The sequence below is a fragment of the Mytilus edulis genome, chromosome 6 (genome assembly GCF_963676685.1).
Source record: "Mytilus edulis chromosome 6, xbMytEdul2.2, whole genome shotgun sequence".
Lineage (NCBI taxonomy): Eukaryota > Metazoa > Mollusca > Bivalvia > Mytilida > Mytilidae > Mytilus > Mytilus edulis.
Window position 1 is genome coordinate 66,328,571 of NC_092349.1, and position 19,212 is coordinate 66,347,782.

Consider the following 19,212-nt stretch of genomic DNA (forward strand, 5'->3'; position numbering starts at 1 on the left):
TAACTCTCGGTCTTGAACGATGTTAAGATCTCCTGTTATAACATGGGAAATGGGTCCATAAATATATTCGGAATTACTGCAATTACATGAAGTAGGTGTATTTTCACTGATATTAACATCTTTACATAATTGACCATTATCAAACACAAATTTCCGGGTAGATTTCTTGTAAATATAACAAATAAGAGGTAGCTCAGTATTGTCAAAATATCCAGGAATTTGTTCTTTAACAGAATGGTCGTTAAATATACCGGCAATATTTACAAAATCAAAGCCTTTTTTGACATACTTAATTTTAATAAAATGTTTTTTATGATCTTCAAGGCGATCAATTTTGGGAAATAATTTAGAATAACAATATGCCATAATAATTTGAACAATTTCATACTTAGGACTGCTATATGAAATTGTGTTGCAATCCTCCAAAATTTTATTTAACTTATTAACCGGTAACGAACAGAGTTTTGTTAACAGATAATGTCTGCCGTTGTTTTTTTAAATAGAAATTAGGTCCGAAATATTGGTATGATTGGCCCGAAATTGCCCGAAAATAGACTTTTCAATTTCACGGTCCATTGAACATGTACAAATTATATAGTATAATATCACTAAAAAATAAACGCAATAAGATTATTCTAATAGTTCGTATGATTAAACACTTTTCAAGTTGTCCAAAACGAACTGACAAAGTACGTGACTTGGGATGAATTGCGTACGTAGTATACAAATCGGAGCAAGCACGAATCATTCTGATAACTTCCTGCAAGGTTTTGTATATTAGATATAAATAATTTACTATACAATTTAAGATAAAAAAAAAAATCATATGTACTAGGGGACAGGACAGTCAAGTTTGTTTTTTTGCCCTCTCCCTTTTTTCTTTTTTCGCGTTTTTTTTTTTTAATTTCAATTATTTTCGCGTTTTTCTGTATTTTTGTAACAACACAGAAAAACGCCAAAATAATTGAAATTAATAGTCCCTAAGTATACGTACCTATGACAAAAATCCTTGCTACCCCATGTTCGATCCTCACTGCGGCCTGAAGCAATGCAAATATGTTAGGAAGATCTGGGTCTTTTGATATTGGGTCCAGTCGCCATAATTACATCATACTGGCTAACCAAAGTGGGCAAAAAGAGCTTTTTTAATAAAAGAAAATCATTTCTTAATGTTGAGACTTTGTTTTGTACTATTGAAAAATCTCAATACTGAAAGTCAATTTCTTAATATTAATATCAAACTGTTGAAGTAGTTTGATATAATATTAGAAAATTAATTTCTAACATTTAAGATTTGAATGCTTCTTTTTGTAACTTTATTGGGTTGTGAAAGCGTTGACCGAAGTACATTTTGTATGAAGCTTCTAAAAATTTGCACACGTTCTTGAAACGCTTTTACAACCCTATGAAGTTACAAAAAGAAGCATTCAGTACTTATAATTTCATTTTATAGCAAGGATCATGAAAACACGATTTTTATTATTAAGTTTTTATTTAATTTACCTGTGCACTTTATTGTGGGACATCGTGTGTCATCATGAATGATAAATTTTATTGTGTAATGAAATTGACTAAGGAATAACGCGAGAGTGCAGTGTAGCCAATCAGAACAACGTATTATAGCGAACATACATCTAATGTAATTATTAGAAAAATGATTTTTTTTTTATTGAGTTACTACCCAGTCGATTCGATCACATAACTTAAAGGCGTTAATATAGAAAATTGTGTGTTTTATCATATTTACGACTGTATTTTCTACAAAACACAATATTTTTGTTTATTTCACTTTCCCCCTAACTTTGGAAAATAAGGAGAGTTACTCAAATAGTAAGTGAAATAAATGGAAATGGGGAATGTGTCAAAGAGACAACAACCCGACCAAGGATAAAAAGCCGCCGAAGGCCACCAATTGGTCTTCAATACAGTGAGAAAACCCGCACCCGGAGTCGTTCTTCAGCTGACCCCTAAACAAAAATACGTACTAGGTCAGTGATAATGGACGTCATAATATACTCCAAAATATATATTAAAAAAAATAAAAAATAAAAATAATACAAGACTAACAAAGGCCAGCTCTAGGCTCCTGACTTAGGACAGTAGCAAAAATGCGGCGAAGTTAAACATGTTTTTGGAGATCTCAACTCTTCCCCTATAGCTAACATGGCTAATGCAGAAGAAAAAAAATCACACACCAATACGCACAAATAACACTCAGTTTAAAAGAAGCCCGAGTACGATGTCGGAATAGGTAACAAAAGAAACTAAACAAAATGACAATGATACATATAAAAATAACAAAGGACTACTAGCAGTTACTGACATGCCAGCTCCAGACCCAAATTAAACTGATTGAAAGATTGTGTCTTCATCGTATGAATATCAAGCATTATCCCTCCCGTTAGGGGTTCAGTATTATCATACCATTATAATAGTATTATTAATTTTTTGTATCAGATGTTGCTTCGAAGGGTCTTAATTTGCTGATTTTGGTCATAAATTGTAACTCATAACAATACAGAAATAGGTCCGCAATTAGTGGTGCACAGTTAGTCCCCATTTGAATTCCGATAACTTGACGATATAAGGAATCTCCAAAGCGAACAAAAATGTGATCTAATAAAATTTCAAGGGCAGATATAGTATCAAAGTATGTCAAATTGACAAGTCACAGAGTTCTTTTGACGGTTTGTTGTTACTAATAGTTAAAAAAATAAAGACCTAAAGGAATTTGAGCATAAAAATTATATAAACCCAGATAAAGTAATTTTATAATAGAAAGTGTTGTGAATTTATCTGTATAAGGAATGACTGTAATATTTTTCTGTCTATTCGAAATAAAATTAAAAATGTGGTGCACACTGAATAACCCGCGTAGTGGGTTAATTTAAACTGCTGCATTGTTAAAGTGTGCACCACATTTTTTTAATGTTATTTCGAATAGACAGAAAATATATTACAGTCATTTCTTATAATCTAATTATAAATTCCATTTTAAACCAGAGAAACCATGAAAAAACGTTGATTACGTCAGGGTCTCATGACAAAATATGTAGCAAGAAAACAACTTGAGTTCGCGGTGACTCATTTTTCTTTTCTTTTTCTAATACCTGAAAGAATGTTATAAGATCTATTTTCTCACATGTTATCTTAAAATTAAATGGTTTAGTTTTCTTTTTATCACACAAAATTGGATTTTCCATGCATACTCTATATAAAATATGACAATTTTGCACAATTAACCTGTAGCGTGAAAAAAAAGTCCGGTTACACATCTTTAAAATTATTTTTTGAAAAAGGCATGATCAAAACTTCTTTTTGACAAATTATAAAAAAAATCTATGGATTTTGATTAAGACCCCAACCACCTTAAGTAGAGATACCAAATGTACCAATTACTAATGTGCATCCAATAATATGAGGCAGGCATTACCTGTAAATGGGGACGAAGTCTGTATGAATTATTTTTTTGTAACTTAATTATTTGTCAAAAAAAAAGAAACGGAAATACCGTAACGTTTCCGATTTTGGTTCTGTTGTTAGGGATTTTAGTTGTGACGTTATTTAAATTATGACGTCATATGCAATGTAAACAAAGAAACGCTATCATTAGGTAACGTTTTTTCATATCAAGGAATTATTAAAAATGAAATTGGTATTGCACGTTCCTTCCTATTTTATACTAGACTGATAAATATATATTTTACTCAAAGTTCCATACAAACGAGACCGGAAAAAGGAAGTATATTGTACATTTCTGCGCAGGTCCGGGATTTCAAAACATGACATAAAAAAAATTGAACGATTTTGAGTTCATTAGTACAATGAAAAATTCGGGAAATTTTCCCGAATTTTTTTTTTTTATTGAATTTTCTACTGTTATTGGGGACTTCGTCCCCATATTAAGTAGTACAGGTCAGCATGTCAAAAGTTCAAACAGTACTTGATCATACATTTATTCATGTTTGCAGTCCATTTGGACTGTAAGATAAACGCAATACCTCTATATAAATTTTAATAAAAGGTAAGAAGAGTACCAATCGCAACGGGATCGACAGCAATTTCCTGAGTCACATAAAAATGTAGTATGGCGGAAAACCCTACTTTTTTGGGGCGAAGTGGATTTAGGCCGAATTCATGTTTGTCCTTTGTAAGGGAGATAACTTAATCACTTCCGGTAGATTTTCACGTTTCACGTGTTTACAAATTGTCAAAAGGGAGAACAGATCCCTAACAGAGTAAAATGTCTCGTTTGATTGTAAAAAATCTTCCTAACGGGGTAAGAAAAATAGTTGGATAAACTACGTATTACGAGCTAGCCCAAAATTCATGAGTAAACATATTTCTATGACTATGGATAAAATTTAAATTAATTTATCAATTATGCCTTATGGTTATCTTTAACATAGTTTTTCTAAGTTGTATTGATTATTAAGTACAATTGGTGCCTGATTTATAATTAATCAATACCCAGAAACATTAGGCAGGTCAGTAATATGGCGACGAAGTCCCCAATTATAACAGTAGAAAATTCAATAAAAAAAAAATTCGGTAAAATTTCCCGAATTTTTCATCGTACTAATGAACTCAAAATCGTTCAAATTTTTTTTGTCGTGTTTTGAAATCCCGGACCTGCGCAGAAATGTACAATGTACTTCCTTTTTCCGGTCTCGTTTGTATGAAACTTTGAGTAAAATATATATTTATCAGTCTAGGCCTAAAAAAAAAAGATATGTGTTTCCGGTAACATAATTTTGAAAAATAGGGTCGGTAGGTCGGAATTCATTTTTTTTTTTTTTTTTTTTTTTTTGACATCGTAAATGAAATCCAGAAAATTATCATGGTTTTTCCAAGTCCGGATCCGTAATTAGTTTCAAAAACCGGAAGTGTGCCATTTGCAATGTTTTTGAAGCACCTGCTGTGCAAATTTCTTGGATTTTAACCTATTTGGAATACCTTTTGACATTAATAAAATGTTTTACTGGCTTTCTATGCAAGTAGAAGCAAGAGAGAAAAAATATGTCATCTATCAGAAGCCTGTGTCAAAAACGGGGTCGGTTGATACAATTTTTTTAAATTTTTTTTTGAAGATCCAATAAAAAAGTTAGGGTCGGGGCTAAAAAACAGGGTCGGTCGGGTTACCGGAAACATCGATCTTTTTTTTCTCGGCCCTAGTATAAAATAGGAAGGAACGCGCAATACCAATTTCATTTTTAATAATTCCTTGATATGAAAAATCGTTACCTGATGATAGCGTTTCTTTGTTTACATTGCATATGACGTCATAATTTAAATAACGTCACAACTAAAATCCCTAACAACAGAACCAAAATCGGAAACGTTACGGTATTTCCGTTTCTTTTTTTTAACAAATATTTAAGTTACAAAAAAATAATTCATACAGACTTCGTCCCCATTTACAGGTAATGCCTGCCTCATATTAACCACCAATTGGTGGATTATACCTCAATTGACGTATAATCCACCAACTGACATATAGACCAATTGACATATAATGGTATAGACCAATTGGTGTATAATTCTTTGTTTTTCAAAACAAATTATTCTACCAAAATGGAGCATTGTTTTCTTAAAACCATATTATGGTATGAATACTTGTCAAACATTTCTAGTTAAGTATACACCTTATCGTTATTTGTCCGCCATTGCTGGAAATCACACAGGTTCCCGTAGTCCAAATAATTATGACGTCTTGAAAGGCTATTATAATTTTTTTCTTTGACGCCTTACTTCGACGTCATAACGCCAAACTCATATATTCAACTGGACTTTGAGAGGGAAGTTACTGCTTTATAAAAATGTTTAGCTGATTTCTCCTCAAGATGCTTCATTTTAGGTGTATAAAATATATTTTTGAACCAAACTCGGTACATTTTGACCAACCTGAATTTCCGGATAATGTAAAACAATGGTTCCGGAAATTTCGGGTTTTACCGAGTTTGGTATAAAAATTATTTTATAATCTCCTAAAAAGAAATCAGACAAACGTTTTAAAAAATGCAGTCGACATGTTCCCGCCTCGGATGGAATTGTTACTTATATTATTATTTCTGTAGGGATTAATTGGAAATATTTTGCACAAACAAACACATAAAAGGTAAGAATTTTTATATGTGCTTTTTGTTTTAGCCTTCATTGAAAATTTGATGGCTAAATTGGGTCTCAAATTTGAGAGCAAAATATGCTCTCAAAGTCCAACCGAAAATGGCGGCTTCAGCATTATGACGTCGAAGTAAGGCGTCAAAGAAAAAAATTATAATAGCCTTTCAAGACGTCATAATTATTTGGACTAAGGTTCCCGTAAAATTTTGACGTCATAAAACAAAATATCTGACGCCACAATGGAAAAGTGATTGTTGTTGACGTCAAAAGATCAAGCGGCCGGGTCAGCCAGGATTAGCGATAAGGTGTATAGTGACATAACATATTGCATTTAAGGTTCATCATAACAAATGGACAAATATGGCCGTATTTTCACCCCAAAAACTACTCTGTGTACAGACTTACCTGTGCTGTTTGGAAAGTTTTAATGCCTAGCATCCACTAGATATATAAAATTTAAATGCATTTTGTGTTTGAGAAAGATAAAATCTTTCTTAGTTTTTGATGGGCATTTTTTTTCCTTTCTGCAGAAGGTGTAAAAATAAACAAACACCTGAAATACTTTGATACTGTCCACTCACTGACTCAGATAAACTCTTTATCTCACCTATGGTTGTGAAGATAACTCTTGTCCATGTCAATTCCCAAATTCCTCCAAAGATTCTCTCTCAACACCGCATGGCTGTTAATTGGTTTATTGCCCATCGGATGTACTAAAAGTTAAGGAAGCGTGACAACATAATCGGATTAGCCAGATAATTTACCTATGTACATTAATCGATCTTGATTGCACAGGTGTGCTTTAAAATCACCATATTAAAATTTGAACAAATGTTTTCCTTTCTTTGACAGATAAAGATGTGACATTATCATTCAGAATATGATAATTATTATCTAATATGTTTTTGTCCCATGCCATTATCTTTGAAATAAAACGTACAAACGAAGCAATATGAAGAAAAAACTTGTTATATTGTGTTTCTATTACAGTCTGGTCAGGTCTTACATTGTGTTCTTTCAACAAAGATGATTTTGCCACCATTAGAATCTTTTATGACTTACTCAATAAGCAATATCCAGCCATTAATTGTACATTATTTAAAAATCAACTTGCTAATAAAAAAATGTAGTTTTTACGATTACACGATAGTCCTATCTAAACCACAGAGTTGATTCATCCGATCAACAATAAACTCAATTTATTGAGCAATGTACATTTTATATGTAAAATATTATGTTTCACCACCTCGGTACATTTATACAGACTTCAATAATTTAAATTACGAAAAGAAACTGTAAAGTGACAACTCTGTTGAACAAAGGAAATAACTTGAAGTGATATTGCTAGCTTGTCATTTTCGTATTTTACGAAACGGTTTTCAAATTGACGAAAGTATTTTATATCAATTTCTTCATTTTAATTTGAAAAGTGTAAAAACATTTTCACATTAAATGAATTCTACTTGTCTTCATGTTTTTGACAAGTTTATGACTCTCAGCCATTTAATGTTTTAAAAGATGTTAAAAGTTGTGATAATAAGTAATCCGCTTATCGCTACCCGATAGGTCACTAATCCTTTAATTATAATTAGACCTCATAATTGCCCATCATAATATTCTATTCTAGTTAAATCAGTCATCATTTTATTTTCTAAATTTCTCAACCGCCTACATTCATGACATTTGGCAGTTCTTTATCGTATTTTTGTCATTTGAACACAATTGATCCCCCGGACAATTTCCATCATAATTTCAATATTTCATCAACCATAAATTTATATAATAACCATGAATATATACATGATATAACAAATGTTCAGGTCTACATCCTGTTTTGACTGATAAAACATTAAAAATCAAAAAGTCAAAGAAGATCGATGTGTGCTGGTTTAATCAATTGTAAAAGGACCTGCTAGAGCCTCAATACGAACTCATAAAAATGTCGTTCTGCAACTTTAGAAACGGGAATGAATTTTCCCATGGTCGTCTAGGCACCTGAGTTTACTGGTACGCGATATTATTTCCCGCCATTTAAAAAACTAGTGCTGTGGATAAAATTAATGTTAACTTTTTTTAGCATTTAACATTGTTAAGTAAGTCAAGTTCAACCCAAACTGTTGATAATTGAGATGTGTATCGTGGAATTGTCTACGCACGGCAAATAATTGTTTTTAAAATCTTTTAAGATCACTGTTCAAAATACACAAATTTACATTCATTGTGTGAAAATAAATATTATACAAAGACAAGTTAATGCAGCTGTGGAAGTATTCCTGTTGTAACCGAAATGTATTATTATTCTAAAGTAATGCCATCAAATCATAAAACGAAATGCCGTAATTATTAAGTTTAATGAATGGTGAACAATATTCCCTTTTTTTCTTGCATATACAAAACTTTGAGACACATAATTTTTATAATTTTCTTTAAACTGCTCTCATAAATTTAGCAGAAGTTTCCGGTTATTTTTACAAAAGTATGTCCATTTCGTAATTAAAATATTAATTTACTTGTGAAGACATCCAGGTCAAAATTAAGTACAGATTTTATTTTTTATAAAACTTTAATGAAATTGAAAGAATTAACAACAACATTTTGCTTTTAAATCTTTTATTCATTCCAGCAATAAGTTAACCGTAAAAAGAAAATGCTGTAGACTTACATAATTATTACGGGGCCATTATTATGTCTAACGAATGGTGAATAAATTTTCTTTATCTGCATATATATACAAAACTTTTAGACACATAATTTTCAAATAAAGACTTTAACTTTGAAGTAGAATATTGGGTTTTTCACATATTCCACTATATTTTATAAACCTTTTTTTTTAAAAAGCAAGTACATTTAGGTCAAGATATTTTTAGATTAGCAAGCAAGAAATACGAAAATATTTTAACTTATTTTTACCGCAAATTAAACTTAACTAATATTAAAAGACATTTAAAATTATACACCTGTTTGACACTTAAACTGGTACATGCAGTAGAACGGAAATGTAATTCTTTATTACAACCACCTTTACCTGTGTGCCGGTAGAGATCAAAGTAGGATAAGGGCAATTAATTCTTTGGTGTAGGGAGTGAGCCAGCTACCACAATAAACATTTACTTGATTTTGGGAGAGATTGCTCCTAAATTCATATCGCAGTTTTTCGGAGTGACTCCGGCATTTTCCTTGGTGTTGGGAGTTGGAGAGTTGGTCCTCTTGAATGGTACTGTATCCCTATTCAATAACATTTGGTCGAGCACTCTTCTAATAAAAGGAAACCAGTTGGTAATGCGATTTAACTAAATACCAAGGATCTCTGCCCTTGTATCCAGCTGCACCCAGAGAAGCAATTTATTTTTTGAAATTAACATTTATTTACATTCTTTGGTTAGATATTTTAAAACCTGAATCCTGTATGGAGTTTTGCATTTTGTTCAAAAGCTTCTTCATAATACAAGATAGAATCTTGAGACAATTTTTTTTCTTTCATTTTCCATGTTTTACTGACAATAGCTGATAAATAGACTTATTTAGGAGCAGACAACATAACTCTTTAAGACTGACTGTAGCAGACGCAAACTACACAAAGGTTACCATCTAACCCTGTATGAATTGTCTGAATTTTGACGTTTATTCAATTGTATAATTTTAGATAAAAGAAGAGCGATTGAGGACTGTATTTAGTACAAAAGGGGAGATAACTGATTGTACTTTGAAGTTCACTAAAGATGGTCGCTTCAGAAAATTTGCATTTATTGGATATAGTAAAGATGAAGAAGCTAAAAATGCCTTGAACTCTCTGAACAAAACTTTTATTGACACAGCTAGAATACAGGTATGTGTACATTTTATACAAATAAAAGTTATCACTCAACTCTCAAGTTTAATCAAGGATCAACATGCATGACATATATCAATGTATATGGAAAGTAAATGAAGAAAAACATATATTGTAAATTCAAAAATTATTGCAATGTTTTTATTATTGTGAAAAATGTGACAGGGTCATCTTCGCAATAATTAAAACTTGCATTTTGAAACTTTTTTTTAATTTGAATCAAACAGGAGTTTTCTGAATATAGCAAATTAATATTGCATTTTAGACTAAAATGACAAAATCTTCATAATAAATACACGCAATAATTTCTGTCTTTTCAAATTGAAAGTTCAGATTACATATTAAATTACATAATAACATGACAGCTAGTTTTCACATGTACACATATTTGTTTAGGGGCCAGCTGAAGGACTCCTCCGGGTGCAGGAGTTTCTCACTGTATTGAAGACCCATTGGTGGCCTTCGGCTGTTGTCTGCTCTTTGGTCGGGTTGTTGTCATTTTGACACATTCCCAATTTCAATTCTCAATTTTATTATCAATATTAGCTTATATAATGCAATGGACCTACAGACCCCATTTTAAGTAGGAAGAATGCATGAAAATGTTTAGAATTAGAAGTAACTTACTGGTTACTTACTGCCATAATTAAAACTACAACATAATCTGACTGAAGTTCTGTTCTTTTAAAGGTTGAATATGCGAAAGATTTTGGAGATCAGAATAAACCAAGATCATGGAGTAAATATTCAAAAGATAGTTCAGCTTTCCAAGCCAAAACAGCTGCTGTCAAAACAGAGGAAAAGCCTGATAAAGCTGTGAGTGCTTTTATTCTTCTCTTGTTTTTAGGGAACAGGGGGGGTCAAGTATTTTTGTCCAATCATATAGAGTTTTACCAACAAATTTTCAGTTCAGTCTAGGAACTCACAATTTTTTACCCAGGCAAGATAATTCTGAAAATATTTGATATTCAGATAAAAACTTGGAAAAATTCAGTTAAATAGATATAGGAAGATGTGATATGAGTGCCAATGAAACAACTCTCCATCCAAGTAACATTTTATAAAAGTAAACCATTATAGGTCAAGGTACAGCTCACACTGAACAGACTATTTTTTTTCTATGTGTGTATGTGTATGATTTCTAGAATCTCAATGCAACTTGGGACATGCTTATGTTATCCATGCTTTTACATTCTGTAATTCAGTTAGCTACTGAACTGTTTTCATTAAAATGTAGCAAAGCAGTCAATGCTACAACTGTTCCTATAACTTTACAGCAGAATGCATTGAGTGTGTCGGTAAAGGTAATATTTTTGGTTAGCTTACTTGCTAGCTGAACTGTGAAGTCATTATTAGGTTATGTAACAACCCTCCTGTAAAAGAAGACTAATCCAACAGATAACCAATCTATTTGTCTGTTGGACTTGATTACTCCGAAAGGAGGGTAGTTTATCTAACCTAATAATGACTTCACAGTTAAGCTAACCAAAAATTATACCTAGACCTACCCACAAATGCATTCTGCTTTAAATTACAATTTTTAAGAACATTATCTCTTTGTCTAACCAATTTTTACTTTTAAAATATACACAAGATGTCATGAATACAAAAAACAATTCTGATTATTAATCTTATAACAGTTCAGACATATGAAAATTTAATGTGTTATTTTTTTTATTTCCAGTCCAAGTCTGAAAAGAAGAAAACAGCTAAAGACAAGGCATTGGAGGACATGATGGGAGAGGTAAGAATATGAACTAGTTCCCACATTGGACTGATACCTAGTTACTAGTTAGCTACTTATTTGCCTTATAAAGGTCTTATTTTATTTTTTGTATCCAGTGTGGGTTAAATTGGTTTGTAGAGATAATTTTCTACAACTACATTCTTTAAGATACGTGTACAACATTAAGATGTAAGAAAATTACTTTTTTGCTCTTTCTTCACTTTCATGATGGTCTACTTGTTACTATTGAAACAATTCAGTACAACATACTTCTTTTTTTAGTTAAAAGATGACCCAAAATTTGAAGAGTTTCTTGATGCTCATATGAAAGGTGGGAAAAAACAAATCTGGAACAATGACGAGATTGTTACCATGACAACAAAAAAGACTGAATCTGACAACAGTGATGATGAGAATTCTGACAGTGGTGTTGAAGGTACTGGTAAATATCATCTTTGATTGAATAAACAATTATGACACAAATGTCTAGAAGGGGGTTTGGTCTTAAATCCCCAGAAAAATAAAATGCTGAATCCGCAATTCCCAAATTAGATAAAGCAATTTTTCCTAGATCCAAAAAATCTTTAATGAGAGTTTTTCATTAAATGTAAATCACGAATTCTTGCAAAATACATGAAATATAGGCCAAATCCCAATGTCCTCAAAAAGGGTACTTTCCACCCCTAATCTACACACTAATGTAATACATTACATTAATTCATGATGGTTCCTTAATGTCTGGTTATTTATAGGGTTATTTTGTTTTCAAACCCCTATGTTTCTGTTGTATATTTGCCATTTGTGCACTTTTGAAAATGAAATATTTTGTATGCTTAATGTTACATGCATTATCAGAACAAGAGGTGTCTCAGTAAATAATTGAAAAAGATTAACTGCATATTTTTTAAGAAACATGTTCTGGAATCACATTAACATTTCTCAAAGTTTGGTCGATTGTCCTAGAATCACAATAATATATGTATACAGTAATTTCTGAATTTACAAGATTTTATTTCAAATATAACATTGTATGATCATATGTAAACAGTCACATAGTTGTTGATGAGTATTATGTTTTATTTCAATAGAGATGGAAGTTGATAAAACAGAGGAAGATAGTCCAAAGAAAATGTCTGATCTTGATGTAAGTGTGAAATTATGTGAGAAAAATATGTTGAATATGTTGTCCTAATTACAGACAAGTAATTGCTTTTATTGAATTTATAGATATATAGAAGATGTGGTATGAGTGCCAATAAGACAACACTCCATCCAAATCACTATTCATGAAAGTAAACCATCATATGTCAAAGTACGGTCTTCCAACATGGAGCCTTGGCTCACACCAAACAGCAGGCTATAAAGGGCCCAAAAAATTACTAATGTAAAACCATTCAAGCAGAAAAACCAATGGTCTATAAATTTATATAAAAAAAATAAAAAAAACTAGAAACACTTACTAATCACATCAACAACATGTTTTAACATATTTTACACAATCATTCAGTTATGGAGAGATGTTCTTCTGTGGAGGTAGATCAAAATAGATACTTTTAAAAAATAAGTTAAAAATTGGGACGTTTTTTTCTTTTATTTATTCTGCCTTATTAAACGCATTTCTTCTTCTTGCGTTTTCTTGTGCCTCAGTGGCAGAGTGTTTTTAGTAGTTCACTTACCTGTCAAGACTGTTGTTTAGAGTTCAAACCCCTACATGGTAGGTACATTCATTTGCAATCTTAATTGACTAAGATTGTCAGTTTTCTAGCAGAAGTTCTCTTCAGGCAATCTGACTTCCTCAACCAATAAAAACAGGCCATCACAACATAGTCACTAATGTTGGAAATAGATTTACGCACCAACAATCAATACATCAATTATCCTTGCTTCTTTGATATTCTAGTAGACCTACACAATTTTACAATCATTCTTTAGATTTGTTAGACAAAAGGCAAGTACTTTTAGAATTACAGAAAGTTTTTCATGCATGTTACCTTTGTAGTGTTTAAAATGATGTGTATATCAAAAGTTTTGCTTTACAAATAAAAAATATGACATTGCTATTGCAGTACTTAAAAGCTAAAATGGCAGACAAGGATTTATTAAGTGATTCTGATGACAGTGACAAGGAAGATGATAGTGGCAGTGACACCAGTGATAAGGAAAGTGATAGTGATGACGAAGGTGACAAAGATGAAGAAGGTGACACAAGTGACAGTAGTGAAAGCGAGGACAAAGATAACAAATCTAAAAGTGAAGATAAAGATGACAAGTCTGAAAGTGATGATGATGATTTCCTCACACTGAAAAAGGATGCAGTACCTGCAAAAGTAAGTTTAGTCTGTACATTTACATCTAACTGATGCTAGTTATTCATGTTATAGATAATTAGGTGTTTCCACTTTTCTGTGGAAAGACCCATTGTATTTGTTCTGATTATCATTATTATTTATTTTTTTCCGCCTAATTTTTGAATTTTTGTTTCGTAATATGTCGCTTAGATATTTCTTATATTGTATTGTACAGTTTATGCACTTTTAAATTTCAACCTGCTAAGACGAAGAATTTTCCTTGTAAGAGTTATCTCCCTATTCACTGTTTATCCAATGTGTGCATCTCCTTCGTAACAAAAAAATATATCGACTAAATTCTTTTTATAAATTGTTCGTCACATCCTCAGAAATTTGTTATCTACCTTCACCAAATAAATTTTTCGATATGTTTTTTTAACTCATAAACCGTTAATCATATAACCCTGGCATGTTTTTATTTGAGGCCCCTAGGTCCTAACTTAGAAAAAGAGGTCAAGGTCAAATTTACAATTTTGACTTTTCCTCGTTTTTGCATTTTCTCTGACACCTTAAAAGAAATATATAATAAAAGAACAAGTGCAAAATGTTTGCTTTACTGTAATGAAGATCTGCTACATTTGGTATGCTTAAATCTAAAGGCTTAATATAGGAGTTAGTGCCCCTGAAATGTCTATTATAAGGTTAATTGATTATAACTTCAACCTGGTTCATTATATAGCCATATGACCTTTAACAAAAGGTTAGGTGACATATGACCTTGAAAAATAACAACCAGAAGTGACCTTGACAAAACTTTAAGTAGCTATGTTTGCACTTTTTCATGAAAGTACTAGGAATCCATATATTTTGTAATTTAGATACATTAACATATCACTAAAGACTAGAAGGGACTTTTGATAAACTGGAAGTATCCAATTATCCCCTGGTTTACAGGCAAAAGTATATAGAACTATATTTTTGGAATCAGTGTGAAAAAAACTATCATATGAACGCGGGAGTGACATTTACTGAACCGGAAGTAGCTAATAAACTTCCTTATTTCACTCAAAAGTATATGGAAACCACTTTTTTATCGCATCAGTATGAAGATTTTGTGGTTGGATGCCAATTTTAACTTTGAGTAAACAGGAACTAGCTTATTATCAATAACTTTGAAAAGTTATGTGGAAAGACCTCGGTTTTTAATTCTTATTCTTATGCTTTTCATGCTTCCCTGTGCCTACATTACCCAGCTTACAGTTGCTTTGTAATTCATGTATGGCAGTTTTTAGACATGAGGAGAACATATTATGGACATCACAACAGGTGCAGAATGATAAAAGGGGCATGCCCCCCCTAATTTTTTTCAGTAAAATCTAATTAAGCTAGAATTGTAGCCAATTTTGTGTCAAAATAAGGTCATGTAATTCCTAATTCTCTTTCAATCTTTTGTATAGTGGTAACAGATCTAGTCAATCTTTATTTAACTGCAAATAGTCAATTTATTTTGATTTTAATTTTAGAATTATGTTGTTTGAAACAAAGTTTTCTGGTATATTATCTTAATTTTGATTTTAGAAAGTAATATTTTAATAGCTCTTGATAAAATATCAATAAAACTTTGCAGTAAAAAAGTTTAGATAAGGTACCAGTGTTTTCATGATTAATAGTTTATATCTTCATGTTGTTTTTGTAGGATGACAAGGAACCAGTCAAACAGAAATATTTGATAAAGTTACGAGGGTTTACTGGATATGTTGATGAGGTATGTGCTGTTGTTTATATAGTTTTTTATATATCAAGTTTTTGACTTCATGATTATGTTATATGGGTAATTATTACATTGCTTACATAGAATTACTTGATTTCCCAGTGAAATGAAATCTGATGATTTCACATGTGAAATAAACTTGGTTATTACACTCCTCTGGCGTCATACAACAATAGACGTTGCCAAGACAATATCGTTGTAAACATAATTAAAAAATAACTAATCAAAGAATTCAAATATTGAAAAATTTTCAACTTGTGACTGGACATCACATATAATGAACTCATGCACTACGAGCATTCATGAATTTATGTGTTGTTCGGTCACTGTTGACTATTTTTCTCTATTTGAATTCTTCAATTAGTTATTCTATAACTATTTCGCTGGAAAATTTAACAATATATAAGTCTATCTTAAACCAAGCTCAAAAATGTAAGTTTGACTTTTTCTACAGACTAATAAGTTTGATATTACTTTTGACAAACTTATATGTGAATGGTAATTAAACTAACTGCAGCAAACTGGGCCTAATTTAGTGAGTATCTTATACAATACTTCATTTTTCAGATTTTTAGTCCTAAAAATTAAATTCCACTATTGCGACATCATCATAAACAAAACTTGATTACCATTGAACTTCCTTTTTATACAACCGCCAAAAAAAAACTTTGGGATCGTATAATGGTATGATGTTGTCGTCGCCATCTGTGTCGTCAGGGGTTCAAATTTTTTGTTCAAAATTTTTTAAATTTCAAATTTTTAAAAATTTTCAGAAGAATCTTTAATTACACAGTATTGTGCAATAGCTTTGTAAGATCTTGACATTTATTTTGTGTCAGAAACCTATACTATTTAAAAAATTTGATCACAATCCAAATTCAGAGAGAATCAAGCTTGAATATTGTGTCCAAATTTCCCACAACTGTTCAGGGGTTCAACCTCTGTGGTCATATCAAGCTGTGCTCAGTGGAACATTTTATTATCGTTGAAGTTATCTTCTTAGCTTGAAACTATAAAATCCCCTCAAATTGTTAATAATAAATGAAACTTACCAAAGTAAGTTTTTATGCTCCATTTATTATGCAATTTATGGGCATTATATTTTCTGGTCTGTGCGTCCATCCGTCCGTTTGTCCGTTCGTCCCACTTCAGGTTAAAGTTTTTGGTCGAGGCAGTTTTTGATGAAGTTGAAGTCCAATCAACTTGAAACTTAGTAAACATGTTCCCTATGATATGATCTTTCTAATTTTAATGCTAAATTAGAGATTTTCCCCCATTTTCACGGTCCATTGAACATAGAAAATGATGGTGCGGATGGGGCATCCGTGTACTTGGGACACATTCTTGTTTAAATATTTAATCCATTCAATAGCAATTATTAACTTGTTATTTGCATGTTAAGCATGAGATGACCAGTATTATTATCATTTTGTTTTCTTCAGACAATGATTAGAGAGTTTTTCCAGCCACTTGAACCGATTGGTGTAAGAATACCTAAGAATGCAAAGAAGAAACCATTAGGTAAAAACTGTGAAAACCTACTGATTTAAATGATCAAAGTTCTTAGAATGATAGTCTTTCTTTTTGTTGAAATAGAAGTTTTATTACTGCAATGTTATCCCTATAATATTATCATCAACTGAAAGAAAGGAGTTTCCTAAGACTTTGTGGTATTAGATTTGTGATTGTTGATATTCTTAACATTTGAAACCTGTGTTTTTTTCTTTGATAAAAAAAATTAAAAAAATCTTTTGCACAAGCATTTATATGGTTTTTTTTTTAACTGAACCAGTATGCTTAGTGTAATTCTAGAAATAAAAGATATTAAATTTGGATGTTTATAGCAGTATTTTACTCAGACATGCATAACATTTTAAAGGAATGATTTCTGTTACCTTTTTAGACTGATTTTCATTGGTTGTTGCTTTTTATTTTGTAGGTGTAGCTTTTATTGACTTCAGTACAGAAAAGGAATGGGATGAGGCCATGAGAAAAAATAAATTGTTTATAGGTAATTATTACTAAAAAAAGCAGTAAACTTAGAATTAGCTGGACCAATCACCTCTCATTTCAAATCTTTGAAATATTTTTACAGTATATTCTTATATACAGTATGGTAGAAATGTTCCAGTATTTTAGCCACACATTTGAATGCATTTCAATATTGTGTAATTTAGAATTATCAATTGATGAAGAGTCTGTATGTATGATTATCTAGCAGTAGAATAATGAAAAAGTTACAACATTTCTTTCAAAACCATTGAAACAGACATTTGAATAGATATAGATCCAGCCAGAGTTATGATCAGCTATTAAACAATTTAAAAGTGTTCTTAGTCAGGCAAGATGTTTAAACCACTGAGAATATTATAGATCAGCAATGATTAGACTTGAACAATGTACAGTGATGATGTTCATCTGTTTTGGATCATAAACATATGCATTTGAATGTGGCTTGTGGTTTTTTTTAATTATAGATAACAAATAATTCCCTTCTTTTTAGTTAACCCTTTCCTCCATGGATTTATTTTTTTACATACTTGATTCGAATAGAATTTTTCAATAAAAAATAATCGTCAGGTTTAAAGTATTATTGCCTTGCGAAAAAGGAATATGTCATCAATGAAATTCTAGTCAGATATTCTCATGAATATCTTTTTATACGACCGCAAAATTTGAAAAAATTTTCGTCGTATATTGCTATCACGTCGGCGTCGTCGTCCGGCGTCCGAATACTTTTAGTTTTCGCACTCTAACTTTAGTAAAAGTGAATGGAAATCTATGAAATTTTAACACAAGGTTTATGACCACAAAAGGAAGGTTGGTATTGATTTTGGGAGTTTTGGTCCCAACATTTTAGAAATTAGGGGCCAAAAAGGGCCCAAATAAGCATTTTCTTGGTTTTCGCACTATAACTTTAGTTTAAGTTAATAGAAATCTATGAAATGTTGACACAAGGTTTATGACCACAAAAGAACGGTTGGGATTGATTTTGGGAGTTTAGGTTTCAACAGTTTAGGAATTAGGGGCCAAAAAAGGGCCCAAATAAGCATTATTCTTGGTTTTCGCACAATAACTTTAGTTTAAGTAAATAGAAATCAATGAAATTTAAACACAATGTTAATGACTACAAAAGGAAGGTTGGTATTGATTTTGGGAGTTTAGGTCCCAACAGTTTAGGAATTAGGGGCCAAAAAGGGACCCAAATAAGCATTTTTCTTGGTTTTCGCACCATAACGTTAGTATAAGTAAATAGAAATCTATGAAATTTAAACACAAGGTTTATGACCATAAAAGGAAGGTTGGTATTGATTTTGGGAGTTTTGGTCCCAACAGAATAAGGGGCCCAAAGGGTCCAAAATTAAACTTTGTTTGATTTCATCAAAATTGAATAATTGGGGATCTTTAATATGCCGAATCTAACTGTCATGACTGTGTATGTAGATTCTTAACTTTTGGTCCCGTTTTCAAATTG

The 19,212-nt window shown here is 31.4% G+C and overlaps 1 protein-coding gene across 2 annotated transcripts in view; it reads left to right on the plus strand.

Annotated features, from left to right (window-relative positions):
• The first annotated feature begins 4,150 nt into the window (after positions 1-4,150).
• The window catches only part of LOC139528191 (probable RNA-binding protein 19), a 74,012-nt gene continuing 58,950 nt past the window's right edge, over positions 4,151-19,212 (plus strand). The window contains exons 1-10 of one of the 2 annotated variants that reach the window (XM_071324067.1): positions 4,151-4,279; positions 9,767-9,949; positions 10,643-10,768; positions 11,637-11,696; positions 11,961-12,114; positions 12,767-12,822; positions 13,745-14,005; positions 15,663-15,731; positions 17,180-17,258; positions 17,677-17,748. In XM_071324067.1, coding sequence (XP_071180168.1) covers positions 4,244-4,279; positions 9,767-9,949; positions 10,643-10,768; positions 11,637-11,696; positions 11,961-12,114; positions 12,767-12,822; positions 13,745-14,005; positions 15,663-15,731; positions 17,180-17,258; positions 17,677-17,748 — 1,096 coding nt within the window. In that variant the 5' untranslated portion in view covers positions 4,151-4,243. Of the gene's footprint in view, positions 4,280-9,766; positions 9,950-10,642; positions 10,769-11,636; positions 11,697-11,960; positions 12,121-12,766; positions 12,823-13,744; positions 14,006-15,662; positions 15,732-17,179; positions 17,259-17,676; positions 17,749-19,212 lie in introns of both variants that reach the window. The other variant, XM_071324066.1, reaches the window with a different exon arrangement.